Here is a 16,861-nt window from a genome sequence, read left to right on the forward strand (position 1 = left end):
TTACAAAGTGATGGCAATATGCGGTGCTTCTGAGTGGGTTGTAGTAAAATACTATATGTATGCATTTTTCTACAACTCATCCACTGCACCTCCCAGCTGTGTTGCATATATATTGTTTTCCTGGTGCACCATGGCAGCATACAATGGGTTGTGGCTTGTCCCCCACAACCTGATAGGACTGGTTAACTACAGTGCCTTTGCAAAAGTATTCGGCCCCCTTAAAACTTTTTGACCTTTTGCCACATTTCAGGCTTCAAACATAAAGATATAAAACTGTAATTTTTTGTGAAGAATCAACAACAAGTGGGACACAATCATGAAGTGGAACGAAATTTATTGGATATTTCAAACTTTGTTAACAAATAAAAAACTGAAAAATTGGGCGTGCAAAATTATTAAGCCCCTTTACTTTCAGTGCAGCAAACTCTCTCCAGAAGTTCAGTGAGGATCTCTGAATGATCCAATGTTGACCTAAATGACTAATGATGATAAATATAATCCACCTGTGTGTAATCAAGTCTCCGTATAAATGCACCTACACTGTGATAGTCTCAGAGGTCTGTTTAAAGCGCAGAGAGCATTATGAAGAACAAGGAACACCCCAGGCAGGTCCGAGATACTGTTGTGGAGAAGTTTAAAGCCAGATTTGGATACAAAAAGATTTCCCAAGCTTAAAGCCTCGTACACACGCAACGATTGTTGGCCGTGAATTTTCGGCCAACGTCCGATTGGCCGATTGTCGGCTTGTTAGTATGATGCTTCCGACAACCGACTGTGACTTTTCGGCCAAACAAAATCTGGTGTGCATGATATAAAATTTTTGTTGGCCGTCAACAGAACGGCCGATTGTTCGTCAGTCAGTACAGATTTCGGCAGACAAAATTGTGATGAGCAAGACTGGGCATGCTCAGAGAAGAAAAAACACACAAAAAGTAAACCAGAACATGACATCACTTCTGAAGTTGGTTTTTGTTGGCCGATAAAATTCGCGTGCAGTCTAGAGCACATTTCAACCAACACAACAACACTGGACAAAAGACGGCCGATCGGTCGGCCAACAATCGTTGCGTGTGTACGAGGCTTTAAACATGCCAAGGAGCACTGTGCAAGCGATAATATTGAAATGGAAGGAGTATCAGACCACTGCAAATCTACGAAGACCTGGCCGTCCCTCAAAACTTTCAGCTCATACAAGGAGAAGACTGATCAGAGATGCAGCCAAAAGGCCCATGATCACTCTGGATGAATTGCAGAGATCTACAGCTGAGGTGGGAGACTCTGTCCATAGGACAACAATCAGTCGTATACTGCACAAATCTGGCCTTTAAGGAAGAGTGGCAAGAAGAAAGCCATTTCTTAAAGATATCCATAAAAAGTGTTGTTTAAAGTTTGCCACAAGCCACCTGGGAGACACACCAAACATGTAGAAGAAGGTGCCCTGGTCAGATGAAACCAAAATCAAACTTTTTGGCAACAATGCAAAACTTTATGTTTGGCGTAAAAAGCAACACAGCTCATCACCCTGAACACACCATCACCACTGTCAAACATGGTGGTGGCAGCATCATGGTTTGGGCCTGCTTTTCTTCAGCAGGGACAGGGAAGATGGGTTAAAATTGATGGGAAGATGGATGGAGCCAAATACAGGACCATTCTGGAAGAAAACCTGATGGAGTCTGCAAAAGACCTGAGACTGGGACGGAGATTTGTCTTCCAACAAGACAATGATCCAAAACATAAAGCAAAATCTACAATGGAATGGTTCACAAATAAACGTATCCAGGTGTTAGAATGGCCAAGTCAAAGTCCAGACCTGAATCCAATCGAAAATCTATGGAAAGAACTGAAAACTGCTGTTCACAAACGCTCTCCATCCAACCTCACTGAGCTCGAGCTGTTTTGCAAGGAGGAATGGGCAAAAATTTCAGTCACTCGATGTGCAAAACTGATAGAGACATACCCCAAGCTGCTTACAGCTGTAATCGCAGCAAAAGGTGGCGCTACAAAGTATTAACTTAAGGGGGCTGAATAATTTTGCGCGCCCAATTTTTAAGTTTTTTATTTGTTAACAAAGTTTGAAATATCCAATAATTTTCGTTCCACTTCATGATTGTGTCCCACTTGTTGTTGATTCTTCACAAAAAATTACAGTTTTATATTTTTATGTTTGAAGCCTGAAATGTGGCAAAAGGTCGAAAAGTTGAAGGGGGCCAAATACTTTCGCAAGGCACTGTATAAATCAAAGATAGACCAGGCTCACAGCATTCTCCTTTTTGTCTTCACCTGATCAGGATTGGAGTCGCGAGGTATCCCTTACAGCTTGTCGTCCCAGCCAGGTTCAGCCTCTCCTGGTTGAAAGTGCTTACTGTACAGCCTCTAAATGAGCTATATGATTGGAGCCCCATTTTGGTGGTCTGGGGAGCAAGGTTCAGCCTCTCTGGAGTGGAAGTCCTTCCTTTACAAATGAGCTTTATTGTTGGAGCCCCATTCTGGTGGTGAAGGCCTGTCAAAAAGCTTTAAATAGGCTTTGGCATAAGTGGCAGCATTTTCCCTTTGCTTTCCATATGCTTTTCCCTTCGTTTCTCTGTTTGTCAGTACAGATGGGCCGATTGCCCCACGCTTTGGTTCCCACCAGAACCTCGAACCCAATAAAGTCTATGGGCCCCGAATTTGAAAAATCAAAAGTCCCCATTTTGAAGGCTTATATGAAATTTATTGGACAAAAAAATTATTGGGGGGCATGGGTACTGCCCTAGGGGACATGTATCAATGCAAAAAAAAAAAAAAAAACTTTTTAAAAAGATAGTTTTTAATGGAGCAATGATTTTAATGATGCTTAAAGTGAAACAAAAAAAAATAAAAAATTCCTTCCTTTAAATATAGTGCCTGGGGGGTCCCCTTGGTCTGCTTGTAAAGTGGCGCATCTGTACCGTGTATAGAACCTGCTGCAGCAACACTGACATAAAGAAAAAAAAAAGACATTTAAATTACCGGCAATACATTACAGTTGCCGGCAATACAAAAAGATCTGCCAGCTCAGCTCTATCAAGGCCTCATTTCTGTCCTACAGAATTGGCTACACTCCTGCAATCTAACCCTGAAGACCTTATTTCTGGTTGCTACAACCTCTGTATCAGAGCTGCAGGCTTTGTACTCGAGGAGCCTCACCTAACGTTCTACCAAGACAGAATAGTCAGGAAACCCCATGCTTTTATCCAATATTATTATTATACAGGATTTATATAGCGCCAACAGTTTATGCAGCGCTTTACAACTTGAGGGTAGACAGTACAACTACAATGCTCTTTAATACAGTAAGAATCAGAGGGCCCTGCTTGTTAGAGTTTACAATCTAAGGGCTCTTTCACACGGGCGATCCAATCAGATCCGCCTGTCAGTTTTTTAGGCGGATCTGATCGGATCCTCCATGCAGCTCTATGGGGCAGTGGATGTCAGCGGAGACACCTCCGCTGACACCCGCTGCCATCCGTATCCGATCCTGTCCGTGAAATCTGGACGGATGGAAACCCTATTTTTCCATCCGTTCAGGGATTGGATCGGATGAGAGCGGACAAACGGTCCGCTCTCATCCGATCCCCCATAGAGAGCAGCGGGAGCTGTGACACCTCCCTCTCTGCACTGCAAGCGGAGACGGAGCTGTCATCCGCCGGCTCAGCGGGGATCGGCAGATCGATCCCCGCTGAGCAGCACGGATCCGCCTACGGAGGCAGACCGTGTGTTATTAATCACAGTGTTACCAGGAAGGGCTGGGTATTGGCATTTCTCTATTCACCACTGACAGGGTGTGAGTAGAGGAGAGCTAATAATTGGCTATCCTGACGGGGAGAGGGTTCCTACACTGATGATCAGTGCAGTGCAGCCCCATCAGTGATACCCACCAGTGTCCACCTGTGATGCCAATCAGTAACTCCTGTCAGTGCCTTCTCCTGTGTGCTGCCTATCTGTGCCCATCATTACCACCTATCAGTGCCCATTAGAGCTGCATATTAGTCCCACCTCATCAGTGCAGCCTCATCAGTGCCCATCAATCAAAGAGAAAACCTACCTATTTACAAAATATTTTAACAGAAACAAAGAAAAACGATTTTTCTTTAAAATTGTCAGTCTTTTTGGGGATCAAATACCACCAAAGGTTCTATTTGTGTAAAAAAAAAAAAGCTAACATTTTTATTTGGGTACAGTGTTGCATGACCGCGCAATTCAAAGAAATGAAAATTGGCCTGAGCAGGGAAGAGGGTGAAAGTGCCCCGTATTGAAGTGGTTAAATGGGTTGCATTTGGTAGCATGGCCACCCACTGAATGCTGTTCAATTTTTGCTGCAGCAGTGAAGAAAAATCATTGTGGCAGGTGTACAGCCCTGAGCAGGAGCATGCCCTTTCTTTAGGTGGGCATTTAAACAATAGCTCAACCACCTGCCTTTGCCACCCCCGGCTGCTCATGTTTATGAATTTCATGGATAAGTGTTTTTGATATGACTTCGGTCTTGCAGGTTAGGATTCCCCTTTGTAGTAGTCGGAGCAGACAGCAGTGACATGGCACAAACACAATGCTATTGCTAAGCAAAGCACTTGCAGGCAGTGGCACACCCTCCTCAGTATTGCTGTGTAGCTGCTTCCGTGTGTGTGTCTGTAGCTCCTCCCCCAGCCAGAGGAAGAGGCCAGAGCTGGGAGAGCAGCTGCTGGCTGTGTGTATTGGATGGGAGAAGCTGGATGTGGCAGGAAGGTGACTTTTTATCTTACCTGAAGTAAACAGGCAGCAGCTTACCTCAGCTCCCACATGAATGGGCACATGCTCTGCTAGCTGCTGTGTCATGACTGTGTGACTGTGCATGTGTGTGAAGTGTACATAGTGCTGCACAGATGTACCATTGCATTCCACTCTTTATTATACATATGTGATTGCTCTGTGCCTGTGCTAGTAGCTGTTCTTTGTGTGTGTGTGTGTGTGTATATCTTCTTTTGCTACTTTCCTGGAACAGGACTGATAACCTATGTGGTGAGCTTGGCTTTTGAAGAGGACCTGTGTGTGATATTTCATGGCTGCCCCCAAGCTCCTGTGTCTCCCACTTTTATCTTTACTTGCCCTGCTTGTTGCCTACTGGTTCCGCCATGTAGAAGAGGACAACCTGCAGAACCGGTTGGAAACCGTGTTATCATCTCTGCTTCGAGCTGAGCAAAAAGCTGGACTGGATGTCCATCGTCCTCCACGTATAGCAATCGGTGAGTATGTCATCTGTGTCACCGATATGATATAAGAAATGACAGTGGCAAATATGTTTATGAAGATCTTTTATTGTTCTGGACAATCATTCTTTTCATTTGAAATTTTACATTTTAAGAGCGTTTGTTTTATTTTCGTAATCATTGGTGGGGGTCAAATCGATTGTTTGATTTCAACCACAGTGATGAGAAAAGTTGAAGGAATGAACATATTTCTAAAAGTGTATGTGGCTTTCATTAACCACTTAAGCCCCGGGAAGATTTTACCCCCTTCCTGACCAGGGCATATTTTGCGATTCGGCACTGCGTGAATTTAACGGACAATTGCGCGGTCATGCAACGCTGTACCCAAATGAAATTGACGTCCTTTTTTTCCCACAAACAGAGCTTTCTTTTGGTGGTATTTGATTTTTTGATCATGCGCTATAAACAAAAAAAGAGCGTCAATTTTGCAAAAATAACAATATTTTTCACATTTTTTTATATGAAATTCCCCCCCCAAAAAATGTAAAAATCAAATTTTTTTTAACATTTTCAGCCAATTTGTCTTATGCTACATATGTTTGGTAAAAAAAAAATCGCAAAAAGCGTATTTTGATTGGTTTGCGCAAAAGTTATCGCGTTTACTAACAAAGGGAAAGATTTTTGTAATTTTTTTTTTAACGCGTAATGGCGGCGATCTGCGTTTTTTACTTTTTTTGCGACATTGCGGCGGACAGATTGGACCCTTGACTGACATTTTTTACACTTTTGGAGTTACCAGTGACATTTCTACAGTAATCAGTGCTATACATATGCACTGTTACTGTAAAATTACACTGGCAGTGCAGGGGTTAACTTTTTTTGAGAGGGAGGGGTTATGTGTTTCCCTAGGGGCATGATTCTAACTGTGATTGGCTGTGGCTTGAGGTGTAGGAACAGTGATCAATGGTCCTACATAGTAGAACCGTATGATCACTATTCCTACACAGGGGAGAATGACAGGCGGGTTGTTTACATCAGCCGCCTGCCTTTCTCCCTCTGCACCGACGATCGCCGAGTGTCCAGCGGACATCGGGTCCGCCGGTCACACGCGGGGGGGGGGTCCGTGACCGCGCGGGAGCTCCCTCCCTAGACCCTCACAGGCTAGCGACGTAGTACTACGTCGCTCTGCCTGTGAGGGGCTGACTGCCGACGTAAATAGTCGTGCGGCAGTCGGCAAGTGGTTAAAAGCAAACACAGTTTTGCAGTTCTGTCAAATGACATTCATCAAGCAGTCGAACGTACTGAGAATTTTTATAAAGAATGTTCGAACAAACGTTCTTTGGAAAATCTACTAGTTTATGGTCCGCATTAGATTGCTAAAGGATGTATAAGGTATAAACAGAAAAATGATTTAACTCACAGCTACTGTTAGAAATAATTGTTAGCTTTTATGTTTCATAGAAAATGGATCATATTGAGAACACTTTTATGATGCAGCTGATGATGGATTAGGTGCTGATCTCCAGGTATGGATTTTATTGCATAGTTAAGCCGGGCATAGATGATTCAAATCTTTGCTGGTTCCTGCTGATTCCAGCCATGTATGGTCAGACTGAATGTACCCATGTTGATCGATTGATCAACTTGGTTACATCCAGCCTCTTGGATTTTATATTCGATTATCACTAGCAGCTGGTAGCAATAATCCCTGTCTTTTACCAACAGGGAGGGCTTCCCCTGCCGGAAGAATACAATGGCTCAACAGGAGGGCTTCCCCTTGCCAACACTGTCTGTTGATGGGGAAATTCACTCAGTGTTTGGCCCGCTTTAACCACTTAAGCCCCCGGAAGATTTTACCCCCTTCCTGACCAGGGCCTATTTTGCGTTTCGGCACTGCGTGACTTTAACGGACAATTGCGCGGTCGTGCGACGCTGTACCCAAATGAAATTGACGTCCTTTTTTTCAGACAGAGCTTTCTTTTGGTGGTATTTGATCACCTGTGTGATTTTTTTTTTTTTTTTTTTTTTTTTTGATCATGCGCTATAAACAAAAAAGGAGCGTCAATTTTGCAAAAATAACAATATTTTTCAAATTTTTTTTGTATGAAATTCCCCCCCAAAAAAATGTAAAAATCAAAATTTTTTAACATTTTAGGCCAATTTGTTTTCTGCTACATATGTTTGGTAAAAAAAAAAAAATCGCAATAAGCGTATTTTGATTGGTTTGCGCAAAAGTTATTGCGTTTACTAACTAAGGGAAAGATTTTTTTTTTTTAACGAGTAATGGCGGCGATCTGCGTTTTTTTTTTTTATTTATTTTTTGCGGGACTGCGACATTGCGGCGGACAGATCGGACCCTTGACTGACATTTTTGACACTTTTGGGAGTACCAGTGACATTATTACAGTAATCAGTGCTAAAAATATGCACTGTTACTGTAAAAATTACACTGGCAATGAAGGGGTTAACTATATTGGAGAAGGAGGGGCTAAGTGTGTCCCTAGGGGCGTGTTTCTAACTGTGATTGGATGTGGCTGTTTGTGTAACAACAGAGAAATACGATCCTGCATAGATCTCTGTTTTTACACAGGGGAGAATGACAGGCGACTTTGTTTACATTAGCCACCTGCCTTTCTCCCTCTCCACCCAACGATCGCGAGTGACCGGCGGACATCAGGTGGAGTCCACGAAGGAGCGGGGGCGGGAGCGCGCCTCCGGCGGCGCGCGCTCGCCCCCTAGAGCCTCACAGGCTAGTGACGTACCCCTTGCCGACTGCCGCCGTATGAAGTCGTGCGGCAGTCGGCAAGAGGTTAATTTCTTCAGCTTGAACCAAAGAATGTATATGCTATAGCTGTGGGACCGCTGTGGAAGCACAGGAGATCACTTGCTAGGCACAGGTGCCATTCACAGAACTCCTTTAATTTTTCTCAATGAATGCAAACTGTTCTCTGATTGGAAGAAGTAGAGATTGTGATGTCATCACTGCACCTCATCCAGTCAGTGATTACCTTGCATTTATTCCACAGCAGTCCCACAGGTATGGCATATGCATTCTTGTTGTGGTTCATGCTAGATCAATTTAACTATGCAATAAAATCCATACCTGGAGTTCAGCTTTAAAGTGTATGTATAGCCTAAGTGCCATTCACACCTATCCTGTTTGGTAACATGCACATTCCCAAAACACACTTGTGTGCCGTGTTTAGGGTGCCATTAATTGTCCAGTTTGCTCCAGCTGGATAAACAAAGATTGTTGATGATATAATTCATGGCAGTGAAGTGACTGTCCTCAGGTGATACACAGAGATGAGACATATCCTCCTACATAAATTGTACCTGTATATCTGCAGCCCTTTCTTCTCTACTTCTGTTCAAGGTGCTGAATTTATAAGCTTGCCTGAGAGTTCAGAAAAAGTGGGCGGGGAGCTTAAGTGACACTCCGCAGAGCTCAGTAGGGAAAGCTCTGACAGCTGATTGGAGGGAATGGACACACCCCCACCATACAGCCTACAGGAACAGAGCTGAGGCTGTCAATCAGCTGCAGTTCCCTTGCCTGTCACCATTTTTCTCTTGGTGTCAGTAAAACTTGTCAGAAGTGATTCATGCTGATGGCAGAGAAACTAAGTAGCAGCCAAAAGTGATGCTTGAGTCCGGTTCACATATGTGCGATGACAGACATCGCATGTGATTCGGAGCGCACTGCTCTGAAAATCACATGCGATGACTGTGCGATGCAAATTCAGCCATACAGATTGTATGGCTGAATTCACATTGCATTCAGACACAACTCGCACAGGACCCTTTTTTGGGTCCGCACCAGAATCGGATCACATGGGCGTTCACACCTATGTGATCCAATTCATGTCCTAACTGACAGTTTGCACTGTGATATGCGAACTGATCTGGGGGTGTCGTTAACTTTGTATTTACACCCCCAGCAATTCGCATATGGCAGTGTGAATTGCCTGCAAGTTGAATGCGATGTGGAAACCCGCAGTGGATTCACATGGTTCCCGCATCGCATATTTGTGAACCGGCACTAAGTGCTCTTATTTGAGACAAGTACACACTATAGAGGGATATGCTTTGTTCATATTTCATGTGTGAGGTTTACAACCACTTTAATGCAAAGCACAATAATGCGTTTCGTAACATGTTTTAACGTACTTCAACATACTATATAGATGTACCTACACAGTTAACTTCTATTTGCACCCTTTGTCTGTTAACCACTTGCTGACTGCCCCACGCAAATTTACTGTGGGAGGGCGGCTCGGCTGCGCGTAATCGTGTAGATCTACGATTGATTAGACACAGCAGGAGCCAGACGGCGGAAGGAGCGGGCTCGATCACCGCCGGCCTCCCAAAATTTTCGGGGAAACTGGCAGGAGAGCCGCCTGCCTATGTAAACAAAGCAGGCGACTCTCCTGTCAGACACAGTGAGATCGTGTGATTCAGCTAAGCTGAAACACCAATCTCTGTGTGCCTTTCACCGAGCCCTCCCCCCCACAGCTAGCAAGCACTATTAGGCTTACACTTAACCCCTTGATCACCCCCAGTATTAACCCCTTCCCTGCCAGTGTCATTTATACAGTAACCGTGCATATTATTTATCACTGATTACTGTATTGTCACTGGTCCCCAAAAAGTGTCAATTAGTGTCAGATTTGTCCGCCACAATGTCGCAGTCCCGCTAAAAATCGCTGATTGCCGCCATTACTAAAAAAAACAAAAATCTATCCCATCGTTTGTAAACGCTATAACTTTTGCGTGAACCAATTAAAATACGCTTTTTGGGATTTTTTTTTTTAACCAAAAATCTGCAGGAGAGTACAAATTGGCCTAAACTGATAAAAAAAATATGTATATATTTTTTAAATTTTTTTTATTGGGAATGTTTTATAGCAGAAAGTAAAAAATATTGTTGTTTTTTTTTTTTCAACATTGTCGCTGGTTTTTTGTTTATAGTGCAAAATTTAAAAACCGCAGAGGTGATCAAAGACCACCAAAAGAAAGCTCTATTTGTGGGAAAAAAAGGACATACATTTTATTTGGGTACAGCGTCGCACGACAATTGTTAAATTAACGCAATTAACAATTGTTAACCACTTTACCACCGGAGGATTTTGCTGTCTTACGTCTGGGCCACTTTTTGCGATTCGGCACTGTGCGACTTTAACTGACAATTGCGCGGTCGTGCGACACGGTACCCAAACGAAATTTACATCCTTTTTTTTTCCCCACAAACAGAGCTTTCTTTTGGTGGTATTTGATCACCTGTGCGATTTTTACTTTTTGCGCTATAAACAAAAAAAGAGCATACATTTTGAAAAAAATAACTATTTTTCACATTTTTTTTATATGAAATTTGTTTTCTGCTACCTATGTTTGGTTAAAAAAAAATCACAATAGGGGTATTTTGATTGGTTTGCGCAAAAGTTATTGCGTTTTACTATCTAAGGGAAAGATTTCTGTCATTTTTGGTGGTTTTTTTTTAACGAGTAATGGCGGCGATCTGCAATTTTTTTTTGCGAGACTGCGACATTGCGGCGGACAGATCGGACCCTTGACTGACATTTTTGACACTTTTGGGGGTACCAGTGACATTACTACAGTAATCAGTGCTATATATATGCACTGTTACTGTAAAAATGACACTGGCAGGGAAGGGGTTAATTTTATTGGAGAGGGAGGGGTTAATGTATGCCTGGTGCTTACTAACGTGTGGGGGGAGGTGACTGAGTGACACAGGGACAGATCGCAGGTTCAGCTATGCTGAATCCTGCAATCTGTCACTGCCTGTCACTTAGGAGATCCGCCCGCTTTGTTTACACAAGCGGGCGGATCTCCAAACTCGATTCCCCGGCGATCGGGGAAGAGCAGCGGCGATCGCCGCTGCTCCTCCCCTGGCCCGACTCCCGCTGTGACTGAATACAGCGGGAGCGAGCCTCCGGCAGCGCGCGAGCGCCGTCCACAAGGCGGAGGAGTCCAGCGACGTAGGTCTACGTCGCTGGACGGGAACGAGCCACTGTGCCGCAGTAGAGGCACAGTGAGCGTGGGTAAAGAGGTTAAATTAACGCAGTGCCGAGTCACAAAAAATAGCCTGCTCATTAAGGGGGTAAAACCTTCCGGAGCTGAAGAGGTTAAAGCAGGTGTAAACCTCCCTGGATTTTTTTTTTTTATTACCCTGCAAGGTAATGTCATGATGTGCTAGTATGCATCGGGTGGCCGTTCCTTCAGAGCGCATGCGCCAGTGATGTCACTGGCTGCATGTACAGAAAATACAGGGCCCAATTTGGAGATATTTACAGCTCTACCAATAGGTAAGTCTTATTATAGGCTTACCTATAGGTAAAAGTTTATTGATGAAAGTTTTCTTCCATTTTAAAGCATTTTGTCATATCTGTTAAGTGAAAAAATACCTGTTGACCTTGGCAGGAATCCAGTGCTGTTCTCTTCAGGGTTGTCAGGAAGTGTGTTTGAACTGCAGAATACTCCCCCCCCCCCCCCCACCCCCTTTTCCATGCTATGGAAAAAAGGAGAGAAGAGGAGGAGTTCTATCATCCTAAAATTCTTGCCCCTGAGTGACAAGGGTGCACCTCTGTAAATCATCACTCTAGGACAGTAAGTGAATTGCTGGATCACCGGGTGAAAATAAAGTAAAAAAGGGATTTAGACGCCTTGCAGCCACATAATGCATATATGCATTAACAAGAAAAGTGGGCTTTAACGCCCAGCAGCCGCACATATGCATCCATGGCGGCCTGAGGCTGTGTGCTAAGATTACACTCACTGCATACTCCTAGCACACTGACTAAGCTGCCACAAACACCAACAAGCGGGACCACGTCACAGCAGTCACATAATACAGAAGCTACGCTCAGGGCCGCTGATAGGGGGGGCACCAGTCCTCCTGTAGGGGCCCCAGGCACACAGAGGAGCCCAAACAGCATGGAGAATCAGTGCTGTCGGGCAGAGGGGCATTTACAGAAGGAAGTTCTGTGCGGCTCTCTGCAGCTGCTGAAAGCCAGTTTCTCCCTCTCATGCCAGCTTTCAGCTGCTGCAGGGAAAGACACAGACACATGGCATTGTTCCTGTAAATACTTCTCAGACACTGATCCCCCTTCCTGTTCTGCCTGTTTCTGATCCCCCTCCCTTTTCACTGTGGTTGCGGACTTCACTGTCCTGTAAAAAAATAATGCATTGGAAAAAAAAAAAAATTAAACATTGTAATACATCATTTTATAAAATAGTAAAATAAAATAATTGTCAAAAATGGTTTAACATTTACAATTTTTTTAAATTTTTTTAATGTAAAAAAACTGTTAAAAAGGGATAATTCACACATATTCTCTGTTATTGTATGTTTATGTCCACTAATAATGATTGTATTGTATTTTTTTTGTGAAAATATTGTCTTTGTACCTTCGGGCAGCCCTGCCAGGTAGGCTGTACGGAGCCCCGTGATTTCGAATAGCAGCCCTGGCTACGCTGCCGTGACATTAAGAGGTTATGTTTAGAAAAACAATGCAGCCATCACATCTAAGGCTCCATTCTCACCTGAGCGATCCGTATCATGGGCGGAATCACAACGCGCAAATTTTCTGCGCGATAAATAGCTGTTGCTGTTTTTGAGTGACAAGTATTGCGTTTTGCTGTGATTGCAGCGCAATTTTGTTGGGGCAAAATCGTGCTGCGATTGCCATCCCTTTAAGCTGTAATGGCATTGCACAAGTGTCCCGCGGTTTACCGCGATTTTGAATTGAAGGCATAATAGCGGAGATTTTGTCCGCTATTCAGATCGCTCAGGTGTGAACGGAGCCTAAGGAATGTTTAGCTGCAATCTCTTCTTGGGTTTTGATACAATTATTAGTTATACGTTGCTTGATACAATTATTAGTTATACGTTGCTTGATACAATTATTAGTTATATGTTGCTTGATTCTTACCAAGTGATTGTCATAGTAACACCTCAAACTACTTTTGAAGGTTTAAAAACTTTGACCAACTTTCCACCCATCTCCTTCGATTTTAAAATTGATGTTTGCTGAGCTGGGTGGTGCTGACAGGGCTGTCCAGAGATCAAATTTAGAAATGTAAAGGCTAAGTTCACCTTTTGGAACATGTCACATGTTCCACCCATATGGAGCTCTGCAGCTGCAAAAAAGTCCAGTGTGTATGAGGTCTTAAAGAATTGGTTGCTATGGTACCACAATTTTAAACGTATTTCTTTGAGTTCCAACTTTTCCATTTAATATGAAACTCTGAAAGGTTTGTAACTCTGCAGAAGAGATCTTTTAGTAAGATATACTAGTAGATTGTGATCATTGTGTTGGGTAGCTCAGAGCTAGAAGAATGCAATGCAAAGTAAATACTTTATAACACCCAACTATCCTCTAATTTTGGGTCGGTATGCTACCAATCGCGATTTACCTGTCGACCGCAGGCACTTGACAGGTAGATTGCAAACACTGCCCTGCCCTTTATCAAAGAATGGGAGGCAGGGAGAGAGCTGCTCAGTTAACATTTCAAGGTAACCAGCAGGTGGTTGGTTGCTAGGATGCTGGGCGGTCCTAGCAATCAATCACCAGCTTGTTAATATGAAAAGTTAACTCCAGTAGCTCCTGCTCCCGCCCTCCATCCTTTACTGTGCTGCCTCCTGCTCTCTGCTTTGCTGTACACCCACTGTCAGATCGGAGAGTGACACCTACACACTGGTGGGAGGATGTGTTTATGGGGGGGGGGGTCACAGGAAACTACTGTGGGGGGGGGGACACAGGACACTGCAATGAGGGGAGGAGGACACTACAGTGGGTGGGGGGATAATGTGAAGGGGAGCAGAGTACACTGCTATGGGGGAGCAGCGGACACTATTGTATGGAGTGGCGGAGGACACTTGGGGGAGGGGGGGGGGGCTGGGGCTCAATGAACTGATAGGTACAGAGGTATAAGAAGCAGAGGACACCACTGTGGGGGGATGATGTGAAGGGGTGAAGAGGACACTACTGTGTGGGGGCGTTATCAAGGGGGGCAGTGGAAGCTATTGTGAAGGAGGTGACGTGAATGGGGGGCAGAGGACACTACTGTGACACGCTAGGTTTTCTTCATAATGTCTTTGTATTGGGGGCTTGATAGACCAAGTAGCAATATTTATCAGTCATAAAGATATTTTAAATATCTTTTTTAACATAAAATTGTTCAGTATGTTCATTTGTTTCTAAACAATTATAAGCACTTGCTAATAACAGAAATTTTACGGAGACTTTTTACTTTGTTGGGAAAGTCTGAAACTACATGTTCAGTACATCCAAATGTCTGCTGTGTTACATTACTGCAGATCCTGGCAGTGAACACCTTTCTCAGACAGTAAACTCTTTGAAAGATCCAACAGTAGCTAATCCAGTTTACACATAATTACTTCTTCCAATTTACAAATTAAAGCAAACAAATATTAATGCTTCAAGGTCACGGAATATATGCTGTATACAGTAAGGATAGACCTATATAGTATTTTCAGTGCCGATATTGATTTTTCGGTCACCCTTCAGGCAGATATTAGTTGCCGATATTCTGTGCAATTACAGTTTTGAAAAATCAACGCAATTTTCGACACAAATCTGGTACTGAACATGTTAATGTTTATAAAATTTTTAACATTAAGGGCTCATTCTTCACACCTTACCTGCCTGCATGAAAACTGATGGGAAAACCGTACAGATTTCACTTGCAGAGACATGTTTTTCATGAGTATTCATGCGCAATTCAGTCAGTTTTCATGCACGGTGTGTGGTGTGAACACTGAACAGGGTACATAGAGAAGAAGAGTAAAGAGAAGAACCATTATTTTTTTGTACTCTTGCAGAAGGCGTGCAGAAAAACTGACGTCTCTGTCTATACCATGGTGTGACTGTGAACAAACGAGGCCTTGAAGTAGACAACTTTGAGACTTAAAATAAAAACTTATTAAAGGCTTCCCAAAACATAGAAAAATTGCATAAACTGCTGCAGTGCACTCACTGCAATGATTAAATCTAAATCACTACTGCAGTGCAAAAGCTAAACAGTGGACACTACACCTACTTCAATGCTCCCAGTTAAGTAGAACAATATTACAGTATAGTGCAGAAAGCATAACATTTCAGCATGTTCACCTGTTAAATGGCTTCTGGTTTTTTTTTTCATATATTGCTGCCACTTCACTAAAAGCACGCTCACTTGGTACCGAGGAAGGAGGAGCAGAAAGGTATTTTCTAGCATGAGAGGCAAGTCTTTTGTAGCGTGCCTCATTTTCTTTCCATCACTGAAGAGGATCACCACTTCTGTCAATTACTGGTTCCTTCAAATAGAAATTAAGTTCATCATCCAGGCTGATTATTGCAAATTCAGAAGAACCCCCCACATGAGGCCCCAATAAAACACTGAGCATGGCATCAATTCGACCACGATGAAGATTCTCTTTTTTCCATTGTTTTTTTGGACATTTGTCTGTTTTTGCAGCATCCTGCTCTTCCAGATTACAAACATGCTCTTCCTGACTTGACATTTTGGTAGGAACCTCCTGCACCTCCTGTTGAATATCTTCTGTCAGCCATCGTTTTGCCTTGGCCAATACATCATCAGAAGAAAAAGCATTATTCTTGTATTGAGGATCCAAAAGACATGCCAGCAGAACATTTTTATTCTGTTCATGCTTCTCAAAATGTTTGGTGAGGCTGTCATGTTTTAATGCCACGTGTGTTGGGTCCTTCATTTTCTTGAAGAAGCATCTTCAGCACTCTCACACATGAGATGACAGATGACACAGATTAGTTGTAATGACTCACCTCTAGTGTCACTTCCTCTATGGGGAGGGGGGTCTCAATGACATTGGCTACAATGTCCCACTGATCAGCAGTAGGACAAGAATATCCTCTATACAGTAATCCCCCGCTCCATTGCGGTTCAGTTTTTGCGGTCCCGGTAATTCGCGTTTTTTTTGTAATGTTGTTTTACTATATAAATCATTAAAAATTAAATATTTTTGTGTTTTTCATAGCTCTTGCTATGTCTCTTAGTATCTTTTATGTGTTTAAATGAGTTTCTATTGTTTTAAAAGTGTGTTTAAAGACCTTAAAATGCTTCTACACATACAGTGACAGTAAAATAAACATGCCTACAATGCATTTTAATAGGGTTTTTCTATTTCGCGGAATTTCACTTTTCGCGGCTGGGTCCGGAACTTAACCCCCGCAATGGAGGGGGGTTTACTGTATTCACCTGAATAGATGGTAAGAGCTCACTTCTTTTCCAGCATTCTTTGCAACATCTGAAGTGTTGAGTTCCAACGTATTTGAAAAGCCTGAATCAAGTTGTTTTTGGGTAGGCCAAGGTCTTCCTGAATGCACCTCAGTCGCTGCTTGGTAAGGATTGAATGGTGGAAATGGCCTTTTCATCTCTTCAGCATGCCAATTATATCAATCAAAGCTCTCTGGCTTGACAGACCATCATTTACAACAAGTTGCAGGGTGTGTGCCATGCAACTGAGGTCTGACACTTCAGCAAGCTTCATTCCTTTCACCATGTTGCTCCGCTGTCTTGAAGCACAGGCATCACTCGGTCTTTGTTTATTCCCGAGTCTTCAAGCATGCCTAGAAACATTTCTCCCCAGTGTGGGGTCC

At 43.2% G+C, this 16,861-nt stretch overlaps 1 protein-coding gene across 1 annotated transcript in view; it reads left to right on the forward strand.

Moving 5' to 3' along the window:
• The first annotated feature begins 4,646 nt into the window (after nucleotides 1-4,646).
• LOC309549631 (ADP-dependent glucokinase-like) overlaps nucleotides 4,647-16,861 on the forward strand; it is a 66,266-nt gene continuing 54,051 nt past the window's right edge. The window contains exon 1 of the mRNA XM_082250011.1: nucleotides 4,647-5,240. Within this exon, the coding sequence (XP_082106137.1) occupies nucleotides 5,057-5,240 (184 nt within the window). The 5' untranslated portion in view covers nucleotides 4,647-5,056. The remainder of the gene's footprint in view (nucleotides 5,241-16,861) is intronic.

Source organism: Pelophylax lessonae (assembly GCF_965119305.1).
Source record: "Pelophylax lessonae genome assembly, chromosome: 3".
Lineage (NCBI taxonomy): Eukaryota > Metazoa > Chordata > Amphibia > Anura > Ranidae > Pelophylax > Pelophylax lessonae.